This window comes from Tauraco erythrolophus, chromosome 8, assembly GCF_009769465.1.
Source record: "Tauraco erythrolophus isolate bTauEry1 chromosome 8, bTauEry1.pri, whole genome shotgun sequence".
NCBI classification, from domain to species: domain Eukaryota; kingdom Metazoa; phylum Chordata; class Aves; order Musophagiformes; family Musophagidae; genus Tauraco; species Tauraco erythrolophus.
In genome coordinates this window covers 18136267-18151674 of record NC_141472.1, presented here as the reverse complement: position 1 = coordinate 18151674, position 15408 = coordinate 18136267, and the positions used below count along the sequence as shown (strand labels likewise).

General features: G+C 39.2%; 1 protein-coding gene across 3 annotated transcripts in view; it reads right to left on the bottom strand.

The window, feature by feature from the left end:
* Positions 1 to 15408, bottom strand: part of ZNF385B (zinc finger protein 385B) — a 161325-nt gene that overhangs the window by 101928 nt on the left and 43989 nt on the right. Inside the window, exon 2 of one of the 3 annotated variants that reach the window (XM_086615482.1) lies at positions 1108 to 1115. The exons of the other annotated variants lie outside the window; for them this stretch is intronic. Coding sequence (XP_086471608.1) covers positions 1108 to 1115 — 8 coding nt within the window. The remainder of the gene's footprint in view (positions 1 to 1107; positions 1116 to 15408) is intronic. 3 annotated transcript variants of the gene reach the window in all.

Sequence of the window (15408 nt, the reverse complement as noted above, 5' to 3'; positions counted from 1 at the left end):
CATGATTTTCTTACATGTCCTGAAATATTTGGTGTTCTTGTTAAAAGTACCTTCCTTTTTTTTTAAAAAAAAAAAAAAAAAAAAGAGGTGGATGGACATTGCTAACAGTAACGATCACAGAAAAACAGTGGAAAAAATGAATCAGCTTTGACATAAAAAAGCAAATAAAAATGAAACCTAATTAAAAATAAACCTCTCTGATTTTTAAGCAAATCTTGTGATCTTGGAAGATATGAGTCATTCTCGTTGCGCACTTGGGATTGGCAACACCAAACCTCTATGAAACTTTATGTGGGTTTTATATAGACTCAGATGACTTAGCAAGATGACCAGTATTCCCAAGTAAATGCTACATGCTCTCATGCTGACAATACTACTAATACTCGTATTTTCTGTGACGTCTGAAGAATTTTTTTTTTTTTTTTTAATTTCACTGTTAAATGCAGAAGCGTCTCCCATGTTCCATAAGCACGTAGTATGTTTATGCATTACAGCAAGATAAAATGGCAAGGACTATATCCCCTCCGAACTGGCAAGCATGCTTCCCCACTCCTTCCACTTGTTCAATGACTGTAATGTCTTTTTTTTGGCAATGTGCGATAGCTCCTTGCTAAAGCCATTACGTTGCACTAGCATGCTCAAGTTTAACCACGTAGCTGGTGCAACGCACTGTAGCTCCCTTCTATTTCCCACTCCCTCCCAATGGCATATAACAGCCCATCTCACATAAGATCAGTCTTTGGTTGGAGAGGAAGGTCTTAGGACTCATTAATCACAGTTTTAACATTTTAACCTGCCCTCTAGCTCACATCTAAAATGTGATGCCTAGGACACAAATGGTCAAAGTTTTATCTACATACAGACCTCTCTTCCCATCCCTTTAAAACAACTGTTATCTCCCATCTACTGTACTAACGCCTATCGTCCCAAGATTTTGGAGATCCTTTCATTTTTCTTTTGTCCGAGAAGGCCTCTTCAGAGACCCATAATCAGTGCTGTTACAGTATGGATGGCCTCTCCACACTGCCATCTTGATGGCCTCTTTGCCTATAAAGACATGCAATATGCTTGTGCATGCACAACAGAGATGACGTGTGTGAGGAGGACAGCACGTTCTTCTGGAGAACCAGTCTGAGGTGATCATGCAGCTATTGCATTACAGATGGTGCTAAAGAAGCAACAAGGGTAAGGATAAGGTGCTGAAAGAGAAAGAGGAGAAACAGTGGAACACAGAGGAGAACCAAAAAAAAGGGGGGCTTAAACAGTACAATGTATTATATGAGAGAAGAATGGAATGAAATGGTAAAATGTTACTATAAGATAGCAGAAGGCAGAGAAGGAGAGATGAAAAGAAAGCAAAAACATTAAGAAGAAACAAAATTAAAACAGGTAAAGAACAATGCTAAATTAAATATGACAAAAGCAAACACTTTTTTTTCCAGCTAGCTATCAGGTACTGGCCTTCCAGAAACCAAGGTGGTACAACGTTCACTGCAAGTGTGGTCCTACTACCACAAATCTAATTAAGGGGAAGAGAGAGAGCACAAGAGCACGCATGCTAGGACCACAGAGCAACAAGAAAGGAAAGGCCTTGAGGAGGTTGTCTGAGTGCAAGTGCACTCAGGTCTCATTCACAAGCAGCTCCTGTAGTCAAAGAATGAAGCTGTCATGCAGCTCAACTGGTAAGATGCTCAGGTGGTGACTTTTTATTTTTTTTAAAACAAAGCTCATGCTTTAGATTTTTTTCCCACTTTTTCCTAGCGTGTGTCTCTCATATGTGGAGGCTGAAGAAGTGGCATTTTGAGGATTTGGAACAGGCTACTTCTTATCTCTGGCTAATGAGTTTTAGAAACAAATGAAAGTCACCTAGAATCCATCAACATCTACACAAAACACGGTGTTTAGACTTCCATTTTTTCTATGTCCATTTTCTGTCCCCAGATTGCTTTGATATAGATAAGTCTCCCTAGCAGATTGCAAAATAAAATGCTTATATTTTGGCTGATGTTCAAAAACTTGGAGACTTGTACTGTCAAGATACAATTCAAGAAAAATGGACAGTGTATGTAGATGTGATGTATTTTCAGCTTGAGCACGGAGCAAATCATCCTTCCAGAAGTCAAAAAAATAGCACTTCGGCCTTCTGTAGAGATTAGTGTCAAACAGCAACAGCAGCATCCTGCTGTCAAACACGTAAGAACCTTCTCTGCGTGGCCATGCTTGGATCTTTTAGGTTTGGTCTTTTGCTTTTCATGCACAAACAACTCTTTAGGCTTGCTGTACCTGTTCTCAAGGTTATATCTTCTGTGCACCATATACCAGTTACATACAGAAGTGCTGCAGAAGTTTTTCACAAAAGGGCAGTCTAGGAAAAATGGGCTGTAGCTACTACATCTGATAATAACATACAAGGTAAGAAAAAGACAAAATTTAGTAGTTAAAGTTTGACTCATCATGATTCTTAATCCTCAACTTTTTTCATTAAATATTTTCACATATATATTTTGAGCAGAAGAATGCTACTGTTAAGATCTCAGCTAAAATGAATATCATGAGTATCTCAATGAATTTATAACAATACACGGAATACCAGACTAATGAACTACAAGCACTCTCCAAAGACATTGACTTAAACCAATGACTTATACGTGAAAGAAAGGACCTTTCGTTCAATGAAAACTACAACTATGCTACCTCTTGTAGTAAAGGATTCACACCAGTAATCCAAATTTTACTAAGCAGAGGGACTGTCAAATCACCTACACTTTGCTTCTAAAATTCAAGGCAGGAATCAAAGCAAAGGTAAGGTAACTTTGTCAGGAGAATACTGAAGCCCTGTCAAACATGCTGGGGAATCTGCTGGCCATCTGCTGGCCACACTTGAGTGGCATTTTAATCCAATGCATTTAATACAATCCCTAAGAATAACCTCAGTTTGAAGGAGGAAAACAGAAGTCAGAAGCGAGGTAGAATACCCTGGCCCTACTGTGCAGACACACAGTAACAGGCAGAAGACGTCGTCAAGCACATGTCCAAGGAGTAACAGTTAAATTCCTTTCTCACTAGACAAATTTCACAGGACACAATTAACTCCCAAGGCTTCTCAGAAATTTTTCAGAACAGAAAAGTATTGAATCAAAGGAGTTCAATTATTCTCCTTTGAGTCTTTTTTCTACATCTGGTTAATTACAGTGAGCTGTGGTACATGCAGATACAGACTCAAAGCAGAGGCAAGCAACTGCATTCTCCCAAACTACTGAATTATAACCTCCACCAAGACAGATGCACATCCAGTTATATACAAATTACAGCTCTTCCTCTCCCTGTCATGTAGAGCACTGGATCCAGCCCTCACTAGAAGTTTTGCTTTAGGAGGATTTAGAAAAGCAACATTTAAGTCTGTCCCAGTTTATGGATAAAACATCTCTCTCATATACTTGAAATCCATATGAAAGGACTATTAAAAACTACCAGCTCATGCCATGTAGCTTGTTACTTGTGCTTATGGGAAGTAAATTCTGCTTATTGTTACTTGTCTGTATAGCTACTTCACACAGATGCATCAAACTTACACACATATATTTACGTATGTCTATACATCCAACTAAACTCAGCACTCTGTACTCTGTTGCATGCTAAATGAAATACTAACCTGTTCCAGTTTATGGTGTTCAGAAAAAGAAAATATATCATTACATCCCAGCTCCTCAGATCTTAATTTTGCCCTTTGGTATGACACTCCATCATGAGACATGATCTACAGTGCATACTCAAAGATGACATTTTACCTTCAAATCTTCCTAGGACACAGATGAGATGACAAATATATGTTTCCTTATATGTTACCCTTTTGTGGAGCACAGAAATCTTTCCACACTTAGCAAACAGGTGTCGCACTGTTTAAGACATGCACCTTTGTCATGGCAAAGGATAAGGAAGCCCTGAGAACTTAAGTGTCAATTTAATTCTCACCTCTGAACAGGGATCTTCATAGACAAATTCTTAAATCATTTTCCAGCCTCAAGGACTGCAACGGGTTCAACAGGTAAGCAGCCCTCAAGGCCTTAACAAATACTGCTGAGAATATCAAAGGCATGCCACTCTGGTTATAAATGCACAGTAACACCTATTTTTTTTCAAGTTATTAATCAGCATTGCCCCAACTCACTTGCTACTTTGACCCAGGAATTTGCCATTATAAGGTCTAGATGACAGAAAATGTTTTAGGAGCCATCCCAATAAGTAATTGCTTCACTGCAGTTGGAAAAAGAGAAGGACAAATTTATTTTCTGCTTTGGATTTTGTCCTGCCAAGCCTGGAGAAGAGTATGTTTCCCATGCAGTATATCAGACCCCCTTAACCCTTCCTCTTTATCATGAGCACACAGACTCTAAAAGACTCATTACCTTTGAGTACTCAAACTCTGTTCGCACCGCATTTCCGTATAACCTTCAGAAAAATTTAGAACTGAAAAAATGGTGTATTTGGAAATGGCAAAACTTTAAGTCATATATATCTTTTCCTTAGCTTTTGCTTCCAAAATTCAAATAAATACACATTCGTCATAACGCTAAAGATAAAGAGTTCCTAAATAACGTGAACAATAGGGAATAACAGAGCTTAAGTAGCTGCAAGTTAATCTAAAAAATTCTAGAAAACGTCTCTTACTTATTTTTAAGTGTATGTAGTACAATAATGTTAAGAGGTGTCAAATTATAGAATCATAGAATGGTTTGGGTTGGGAGAGACCTAATAGATCATCTAGTTCCAACCCCCCTGCCATGGGCAGAGACACCTTCCACTAGATCATGTTGCTCAAAGCCTCATTCAACCTGGCCTTCCACACTTCCAGTGATGGAGCATCCACAACTGTTCAGCCTGGAGAAGAGAAGACTCCAGGGTGATCTTATTGCAGCCTTCCAGCACTTAAAGGGGGCCTACAGGAAAGCTGGAGAGGGACTTTTTACAAGGGCATGTAGTGATAGGACGAGGGGCAATGGATTCAAACTGGAAGAGGGTAGATTTAGATTAGATATAAGGAAGAAATTTTTCACTTTGAGGGTAGTGAGGCACTGGAACAGGTTGCCCAGATTTGTAGATGCCCCATCCCTGGAAGTGTTCAAGGCCAGGTTGGATAAGGTTTTGGGCAACCTGGTGTAGTGGAGGGTGTCCCTGTCCAAGGCAGGGGCGTTGGAACTAGATGATCTTTGAGGTCCCTTCCAACCCTAACCATTCTATGATTCTATGATTCTCTGAGCAGCCTGTGCCTCACCACCCTCAGAGGAAATAAGTTCTTCCTTAGATCTACTCAAAATCTCCCCTCTTTCAGTTTAAAGCCATTGCCCCTTGTTCTATCACTACACACTCTTGCAAAAAGTCCCTCTCCAGCTTTCCTGTAGGCCCCCTTTAAGTACTAGAAGGCTGCTAGAAGGTGTCCCTGGAGCCTTCTCTTCTCCAGACTGAACAGCTCCAACTCTCTCAGCTCGTCTTCACAAGAGACGTGCTCCAGCCCTTGGATCATCTTTGTGGCCCTCCTCTGGACCCGCTCCAACAGCTCCATGTCCTTCTTATGCTGGGGAACCCAGAGCCAAATGCAATACTCCAGGTGGGGTCTCAGGAGAACACAGTAGAGGGGCAGAATCACCTCCCTCGACCTGCTGGCCACACTTCTTTGGATGCAGCCCAGGATATGGTTGGCTTTGGCAACATTGTTGGCTCATGTTGAGCTCATCAACCAACACCCCAAAGATCTTCTCAGGGCTGCTCTCTCAACCCACTGTCTGCCCAGCCTGTACTTGGGATTGCCCCGACCCATGTGCAGGACCTTGCACTTGGCCTTGTTGAACTTCATGAGGTTTGCACAGGCCCACCTTTCAAACCTGTCAAGGTCCCTCTGGATGGCATCCCTTCCCTCCAGCATGTCAGCCACACCACACAGCTTACTGCTATCAGTAAACTTGCTGAGGGTGCACTCAGTCCCACTGTCCGTATCATCAACAAAGATGTTAAACAGTGTTGGTCCCTATAGCAACCTCTGAGGAATACCACTCGCCACGAGTCTCCACTTGGCCACCGAGGTGCTGACCACAACTCTGAGTGTGACCATCCATCCAATTCCTTATCCACCATGGGATAAGTGATTCATCCGCGGTGGGATGAATCCTATGACTGGAGTGTTGGAATGGAAGGATACAGGCTCTTTAGGAAGGACAGGCAGGGGAGACAAGGAGGAGGTGTCGCCCTCTATGTCAGTGACCAGCTGGAGTGAATTGAGCTCTGTCTGGGGATGGATGAGGAGCTGACCAAGAGCTTATGGGTCAGGATTAAAGGGAGAGCAGGGACGGGTGACATTATAGCGGGGGTCTGCTACAGCGCACCTGACCAGAAAGACCAAGCGGTCTTGACATCAAGCTCCACAGTACTAAGAGCTCTACATACAGCAGTTCAGAAAGAATTCCTGACCTAAGAGATTACAGTTCAAGTAAGCAATACCAAAAAAAGATACATGTGACAAGTACATCAACTTTTATGCATAATGAATTAAAGCATCCGTGACTTTCCCCGCAGTCAAAAAGAAAGTATGTGATATGCCCTAGTTTACAACAACAAATCCTCTCTGCTAAGCATGTTATATTCTGATCATTTAATTAAAACATCTTTTCTAGAGCTGGAAAACTGTTAACCCATCACAACAGATCAATCTCAGTGAGATTACTCCTCAAATGTAGCAAGTTTTTTTTAGAAAGTAATGACAGACCATTAAAAAGAACAACCAAACAAAAACCCCACAAAGGCTTAACAGTCCAATGCCATTTGCAAAGCACTTTGTCACTGAGGAAGAAGCAACATGCATGCTCCAGAGCTTCTCAAATTGTGGTGCACAGAATCACACGGTCAGGCTGGGGAAGCCTTTGTGCTTGAACAAAAGCGTAAGCACTTTCAGGGAGAAAGGGGAGAGGAAAAGGGAGCAGTGGACAGGGATTCAGGCTGCTGAAAGAACTTCCTACGGCTTGAGCAGGGGGAGCATATTGTGGCATATGTTGATACAAGTAAAAGCTACTGTCTGATTTGTAAAGAAAGTATTTGTCTTCGTTATCATGAATACATTGAAAGAAACTCTTTAACTACCTTTAAAGCCACTCCTTTGACATCAGAAATATGAAAATACAGTAAAGGCTGTGGGAGAGGAGCAATAAAAAGTTCCATGCAGATATTTTTTTTTCCTAAACTGGCATGCTTCTCTCTGTTGTTAATGGATAAGAGATGTTAGCAAACCAATCATCAATTCATATGACATAAATGGAAGCAGAGTAGGTCACAGTCACAGAAACATTAGATTAATGACAAAAAAAAATGAGAAAGATATTGGCACTGACATGAAAAAGTAAGTTTAAGACAGCCTTCTGAGCCATTATTTAGTTTGAAAATACATTCAAATCCTTCCAATGACTCTAAGAGCCTTAGGAATTATTAAAAAAAAACCCAACAAAACAAAAAGCAAAACAAAACAAAAAACTCCAAACAAAAAATGTATACTGTTTGCAAGGACTAATATGCCAAAAAGTTTGAACATAGGCAGGAATCATCAAGACAGTCTTATTGAGAGAATGAAATCATAAGAAACAAACAACATATCTAGGTTTATTATACTATAGGTTGACAGCTCAAACTGCATTAATCCCCTATTTTAAGGACCATCTCATAAAAATTATTCATTTGTCCTTTTCCCTCTCCCTGGAGTGTTTCAAACCAAGATTTCAAATTAGAAGAAGCAGCATAGCAAAGATATTTGATGAACTTACTTGTTTCATTTACATTTTAAGAGATAATGACATATTGATCAATTTAAAGTTCATATTTTTGGCAGGACAGGCCTTTTTTGTAAATAATACTCAGAGTTGATGACAGCATTGAGCCACTGACTTGTTCAAATTTGTGCTAGTAATGACTCCAAACTACCTTCTAATGTTTGAGTGGGTTATGAAACGAGTAACATCTTGCTGCAAAAGGAAAAAGAAATGAAACCATGTCAAGAAACACCATCCCTGACTGACTCACAGGCTCACTCATTAGGGCATCTTATTGGCAAGACTTATCTGAGATATTAATATATCTGTTCAGATTTTAAATTCCCTCCTCCCTCTCTCCCTGCAATGGATATTCTCATTTGATGGTAGGGCACAACAGTAAGTTTCAACAGATTAAAGCACTTCTATAAAATGCAGGGCTGAGAGGCTGCACAGTCTAGTCCTAACCCAGATGTTTCAACAGGACTCAAGTATGACATAGTGCAACTCTCTTAGCATTTGTGTTAATCCAGAGCTGTAAAACAGATGCTGAGGAAAGCCTCCTGCCTTCAGGGGCTGACTTGCTTAACTGGCACAATCCGAGAAACACAATTTCTACCCACACTCTCTAAATGTGAAATGAGATGTCTGTTCTTCTGTGGACTGTGTATTGGCTCCAGTCTTCTCCCACACAGCCTCTTCAAGTCGGAGAGGAATTGCATATTCCCAAGACTCTCTTCCCTTCGATCCTTTCTTTCTGTTTGCCACTTTCTACCAGTTTTCTTTTTCTTAGTCTTTCCATCTATCCTTTCTTCACTTAATTCACACTCCACTGTGCGTAAGTATGATGATACTGGCCTCTCTTCCTTTGTTTTTTTTTTTTTCTTTTTACACACCAAATCCTTGTCCACTTTGGTACTGCTTGAGTTAGCAGCTGTTTTTTTTTCCTGGGTTTGCACAATATATCATTCTGGAGCCTCCCTTCCAGTATTTCTGTATTTTTGCAATACATCAGATCAATGGCACCCACTTCAGAGCCAGCTGGAAAGCAAACACACTCTTGCATCAGCATAACTACATTGCAGCTCATGGGAAGGGAGAAAGCTGTACAGAATAGAGCCACCCAGCACACGAGAATCCATGTCAGGGTTATTTTGGGCATGGAAGACATGTGCAAGAAGATAACCAAGGGCTCCGCACTACATAGGGTGTTTGTTTCTGGGACCAGACAGCTGAATTCCAGTGTAGTAGGACACAGTCTGTTGTAACAAATTCCCTCTGAAGCAGATGGATGTGTATTACTCTAGAAAGAGACCAGTCTCTCAGAGCATGGTGACAAGTAGTAGCTTGTTTTTATTTCAGCTTGAAGTGTGAAAGCCAATCAAACTGCTTAACTGACACAAGACATGGACTTAATTTTTCTTGGCAGTTAATTTTTCTTGGCAGCCAGCCTTCTCTTTCTACAAAGTCATCGAATTGTACGCATGGGCTTTTCAGAGATGGCATCTGTACAGACACATCAGAACTAGAAGCAGATTTACACTGGTTAAAATCCATCCCAAAAGGTTTGCAGGTTCACAGATGCACACAGTTGTTCAAATGTTTCTGAGACTCCATAAGTATTTATTACTACTACAAATACAAGCATATGCTCCCAAAGCTGTGTATGAACAAGTGCAAGGTACACAGAAGGTTGGCTGAAAATTTCCAGGCTTTGGATGGAAAAACAACCCTTCCCTCCCTGACTCCAGGAGAAGTGCTGCAGCAGTGGCTTCACTGTCAGATCTCCATCTATACAGTTTTGATGGAAAATTCCATCAGTTTGCCCTGCTGCTTCCAAAGCTAACATTTCTAAAAGTGTCATATGAATTGAGCAGGGTATGTTGCTAAAGCTAAAAAATCACAGCAACATCTCAGAGCAGTTGCTTCATCTTGAAATATTACCTCTGAATCATGTTGTATTTGATAAGCTTTCCTCATAGAAGGTTATCTGCAGTGTACACATGACACTCTCTCTTTCCAATCTGGATAAAATACTAATCCTGCAATTTTAACCTCTAAGCTTCTTATTTGATACCTTAGCTGCCTTTTATCACATGCATTTAGGTATGTATTTCCTCCAGGGCATCAGAGATGTGCCAGTTTTATCCCTTTGGGACAACTTGCTCACACAGGACATTCTTTCTTTAAGAGGCTACTCAGTCAGCTAATCCAAGTTCTCAAGAGACATTTAAAGAACTGATAGCATTAAGTAAGATCATTCCAGACACCTGCTACGAATTTTGAAGGAATCTAATTTAATTAATTGTAGATTGAGTCATTTGGATTTGCTCAATCAGAATGGCATGTATTTTCACCAATTTTCTTGAAACAAATTTGTATGTTCTTCAACCAACTCATAACACTGCAGTCTGCCACCTATATGGCAAAGTATCAATGCACTGCAATGCATTACAGCATGCAGATTTATGCCCATAAAAACATAATTGAGTTTTTAATTGTCATATGGAAAACAGATAAGCACCACAACATTATTTTTTTAATACAGACATGAATATGCATTTTTTTCCAGTAAAAATCTCATTCAAAGTAAGTTATTTCAATAGTGTTATTAGCTAAATAAAAATATCAGAAGTGTAAAGCCATTTAACTAATCTTTTCCTAATCTGATGATCATTCCTAAAAGCTATTTCACTATTACCTGCCACTCAAATCAGTTTCCAAAAGTACTGAGCCTCTGAAACTACACAAAAGTCAAACAAACTGCAGATACTGTGTCCTTGGAAAACTGGGCCAGCTGTCTTTCTGGGACATGCAGTCCTTCAGCTTCACCTCAGTTTAAGTCTGAGGTATCCTCAAAAGAAACCACAACTCAAGCTCTCTTTATAGTAATGGTACTGAACCACAATAATTGCAATTACACCTGCTTATACAGTACTAATCTTACTTCTGTCCTACTTGTAAATGATACCACGAGACAGATTTTGTTGAGCAAGCCAGTTTGCTAGGGAAGCTTTACATGTTTCCACACAATGAAACACAAATAAACAAACATTCAGAAACAGATGAACTTAAAACAGTTAAATGAGATTAACTCCACAGTACAGCCAGTACCTCCTTTAGCCACAGAGCATTTAGGCGCCTAACAGCACTTAAATACAGTTTAATGGAAGTTAGAGACAATTGACATTGTCTTTTAAACACAGGAAGGTTTTTTTAGACACTCTCCTTGAAAAAGCACTCTGGAAAAAACAAAACTTCAGATGAAGTCTTGCCATCAGCTCCCTCTCTTTCCTAATGTACCAAGTTATTCTCAAGTCCCTCACTTTTCCCAGTTATGTCTGGCCTCTTGGGCTCAGGAAAGAAGCTATGAAGATCACTCAATTCCAGTTTAATAAAATCATAATAGTTGTGTTCTTAAATAAAAAGCTTGAAGTTTAGAGAAGCAAGTTTTAACTGACTTGAGCAGAGGACCACTTTCTGTGAAAGAGTCAGTTTTCGAAGTCTGCTCATTTTGACAGCTGTAGAACTGTACCAAACAGCCGGAAAAGATAAGTTAAATGATTATTAATATATTTAAAATAACAATAATCTAACTCCTATGTCTCCTCTAGCAACAAATGATATAATAAATTGATTATATAAATATAAATTATTAAATTATATATATATCTTAAAATATGGACAAATTCCCATGTTGTTTCATTAATCACCCCAAAAATCCTCAGGCCAGCATCAAGCATTCAACAGGATCATAGCGGAGAAAAACGCTTTTATGTCCACTCCCAGTTCTCCAAACACAAATCAATTACTGTACCAAGATCAAGATGATAGTGCAAATGAGACTACAGGACCTGTTAAAAGCCTACTGGGCAGCAGATGGAGCCAGCACCTACCTACAAACCTAACTGTGACATTAAAGCCCTTCGTTCACTTGTCTTTATATTTTTCTTCAAGTCAGGCTAGTGAAGAAGTTTAGTGTATGAATTTGGGATAGAAAAGTCACCTGCTTCTTGTTTCCCCAAATCTTCTGACTGGTGTAGCGACTGCCTGTAATTAGTACAGCCCTGCTATTCTGTGATCTGTACTACTTTGACAACTCCAAGTCAACAGTTTGGTGGATTTCTACTTACCTGGCATGTTCCCCTCAGGTGCTAGGTAGACATGATGAGCATCTAGAAATACGCTGTACAGAGCAGCCTGCAAGGCTAGAACACACTATCTCATTTCAAAGGCAGATGAATAATGGTGGACTGTACTTTTAATTTCATTTTTACTTCCTCCTGCAATTTACAGAAATATCTGTGTTGTCTGGGAATGGATTAACTGGGTAGTTTGGGCTTGCTGTCTGCACTATAATATTGCCAGTTAAATAAGTACCTTAACAAGTGCCTTTGCTTGGTGAAGGGGCAGTGTGAGAAAGAAGCTTGCCTGCTCACAACCTAGCTGCAATTATTTAAGAAGCAGAGTATTACTTTACTATTTCTGTATTTTAAACATATTTCTAGGTGTCCATGCCCGTTGCTTTATTGAGCACGTCAGGTACTTTCTTTCATTTCATTGATTTCAAAGGAAAATTTAATGGGTACGCAGTAGTTAAGCAGACTTAGTGGAAGATGTGCAGAAATGGTTGATCTCGGGATAACTGAGCCTTAGATTTCCTCTTCTCAATTTCACATTCTTTAGATAAAAAAAAGAATCTTAAGAATTTTCTTCAAAAAATTAATTCCTTAGAGAAGTTTGAGAAAGAGTAAAACTGACTTTGGTTTCTTATTTTAACAACTGGACTTATAAAAAATATCTGAACACCACACATACAGGTAAATGAGTGTTTCATCTGGTATCTCAAATCATTAAAAATATATTTTATATGAGATAGTAACTACTTTAGAAAGAAGTATAGTTTTCAAGACATTAACATACAAAGCAAAAAGAAATTTAGAGAAGATGACTCACAGAAAGGAAAAGCCTGTGTAATTAACTCAATGTCCTCAAATCCTGCAAGCCAAGAACTTTACATCCTTTAAAACCAGTGAGAAGAATGCAGACCAATATCAGTCTTGTCCCAGAGTATGTATTCTCTCTTCAATGGGTTCACCTGCACAGGGCAGCCATTCTCAAATACTTGACAATAAAGAGGTGGGTACCTCCTGAACCTAGAAAAGGACTCTTACAGAAAGTTTTTGTCTTTAGAAATAAATTGGGCTTGCAGCCAAGCAATTGTCTCCCGTCAGTGTAAATAAACATGAAAGAATAGCAACAACAGAACTGTGAAATATTAATATTTCCACACTAAGAAATGAGCAAAACAACAATTCGGCACTTTATTCTTGGACATCTCTGAACAGAATCACACAAACACTCTCTGTCTACCTCCCAAACAGTTCACGTTCATTTGTATCAGTCAGCATTGCTGGCCTCTGACAAGAGAAAAATTGACTAATGAGACAAATGTTGCTGTGTACCAGAGCCAGATTTGGATCTGAAACTTGAGATGCGAAGAGGAGCCAGAGCAGCTCTGTCTCAATCCTTCATATAACCTTTTATTTTAATACGGGAAGGCTGACCAGTAACACAGTTACATAAAGACTAGCACTGAAATATGTCTTCTTACAATATCGCATCTACTTTCTCAGGAAGACCAATATCCTAGTTTTCCCTTGCAGAGAAATGGACATCTTTTATCAATAAGAACCCACATATAGGCAAAAGAATAAAATAGAAACCAGGTCTGACATTACTGTCTATGAATTCAAACACAGAGATTGCAGAACAGCATAACAAGCACTGATCATTTCAACCACTTTCAATATCTCAGTATGAAACAAAAATATGTTTAATCTTAATTAATTGAGATAGATCTTTAATCCTGGATCCACAGGGGCTTTATAAGCAGAGATAGAGATGTGATCATCCCACTCTACTCAGCACTTGTCAGGCTGCACCTGGAGTACTGTGGACAGTTCTGGTTTCCACAAATCAAGAAAGATGTGGACAGACTTGAGAGGTCCAAAGAAGGGCCTTAAAGATGATTAAAAGGCTGGAGAAGCTACCCTATGAGGAAAGACTGAAGGAGTTGGGTCTTTTCTCTCTGGAAAAGAGAATGCTTAGGAGGGACCTCATCACAGTATTTCAGTACTTACTTAAAGGGCAGCTACATAGAGGATGGAGACTCTCTCTTCACGAGGAACCACATTGAGAAGACAAGGGGCAACGGGTACAAGTTACACTGTGAGAGGCTTCATCTTGATATGAGAAAAAAAAATTTACAGTGAGATCAATTATTCACTGGAACAACCTCCCCAGGGACATGGTGGAATCTGCATCGGTGGAGGTTTTCAAGATGTGAATGGACAGGGTGCTAGATAATCTCATTTAGGTTCCCCTTCCCAGGAAAGGCTGGATGGACCAGATGATCTTTTGAGGTTCCTTTCAACCTGGCTGTTCTCCAATACTATGATTAACCAGTTTTGCAAGAATATGTCGAGACAAAGGTTACAAGTATATACGTATATGTTGATGATAACAAAAAACTTATTAAAAAATACATCAATGTAGTGCAAAAAAAAAGTGTCACAGGAATGTTAATTAACATAACAGACTATTATCAAAGAGCTTATCTATTGCTCACACTTTTTCAAAATAGCCATTGAAACTCTGATGACTTCCACAATTCTGCTTGTACCGTGTTTCTTGCTTAACTAAGTTCCAAGTCACAGTCACCGTATATAGCACAGTCCATTGAAGATGAAGTTTTATCTAGTAACAGATACATCTAAACATTTAATTCTAGAGTATAAAAATAACATCAAGAAATCTCATTAAATCTATACTCATGAAATCAACCTACAGGGGAAAGTGGCCATCTATAACGCTAAGAGCCACCTGCCAAAACCCGTGTAGATGATAAAGAGTCCATTCTTTGTACAGAACCCTGAGAGATGGAAAAACTATTGTTCTTATGGTGAAATGATCACAACTCGAAATACTGTGACTTAAGATTTTCAAGATACAAAAAATCCAAGAATGATCCAGTTAGGTGGCTTTTTAAAGACCTCTATTGCTCCAGGTATTCTTAGAAGCTCCAGTGTGAAAGTGACATAAGAAATCCACTTTTATATTCAAATGAAACACATTACACATAATATCAGGGTTTGAAAAAAGGTGAACATGAAATGGCAATTTCATGTCTTCAGCTTCACTTGCTGAAATATAAGGGAAAAACACACCAAAAATAAAAACCACTACAGTTCATCAGGCTTTATTTTCTCTCTTATTATAATATTGACAGGAAAGTGCTGGTGGATTATAAATAGCTATAACACTTAACATTGCATGCTCTGTACTCCTCTTCCTCAGAGAAGGTATTTTTTGTAGCAGATAAGAACAGCAAGTCAACGCTGACCCAGAAACGGGTCATTATCATTTCACATAAGACTAGTGTCTTATTATGAAATTTATTCATTAGTTTTACAAACAGAAAGATCAAATTGCAAATCCTTTACTTATCTCGTACCTTCCATTTTTGTGTTGTCTATCCAGAAAAAAATTAATTCTCCAGAATAAAGCTATTACCAATTTTCAGTGTAATACATTACTCTGCCACAAGTTCTTTCCTCTT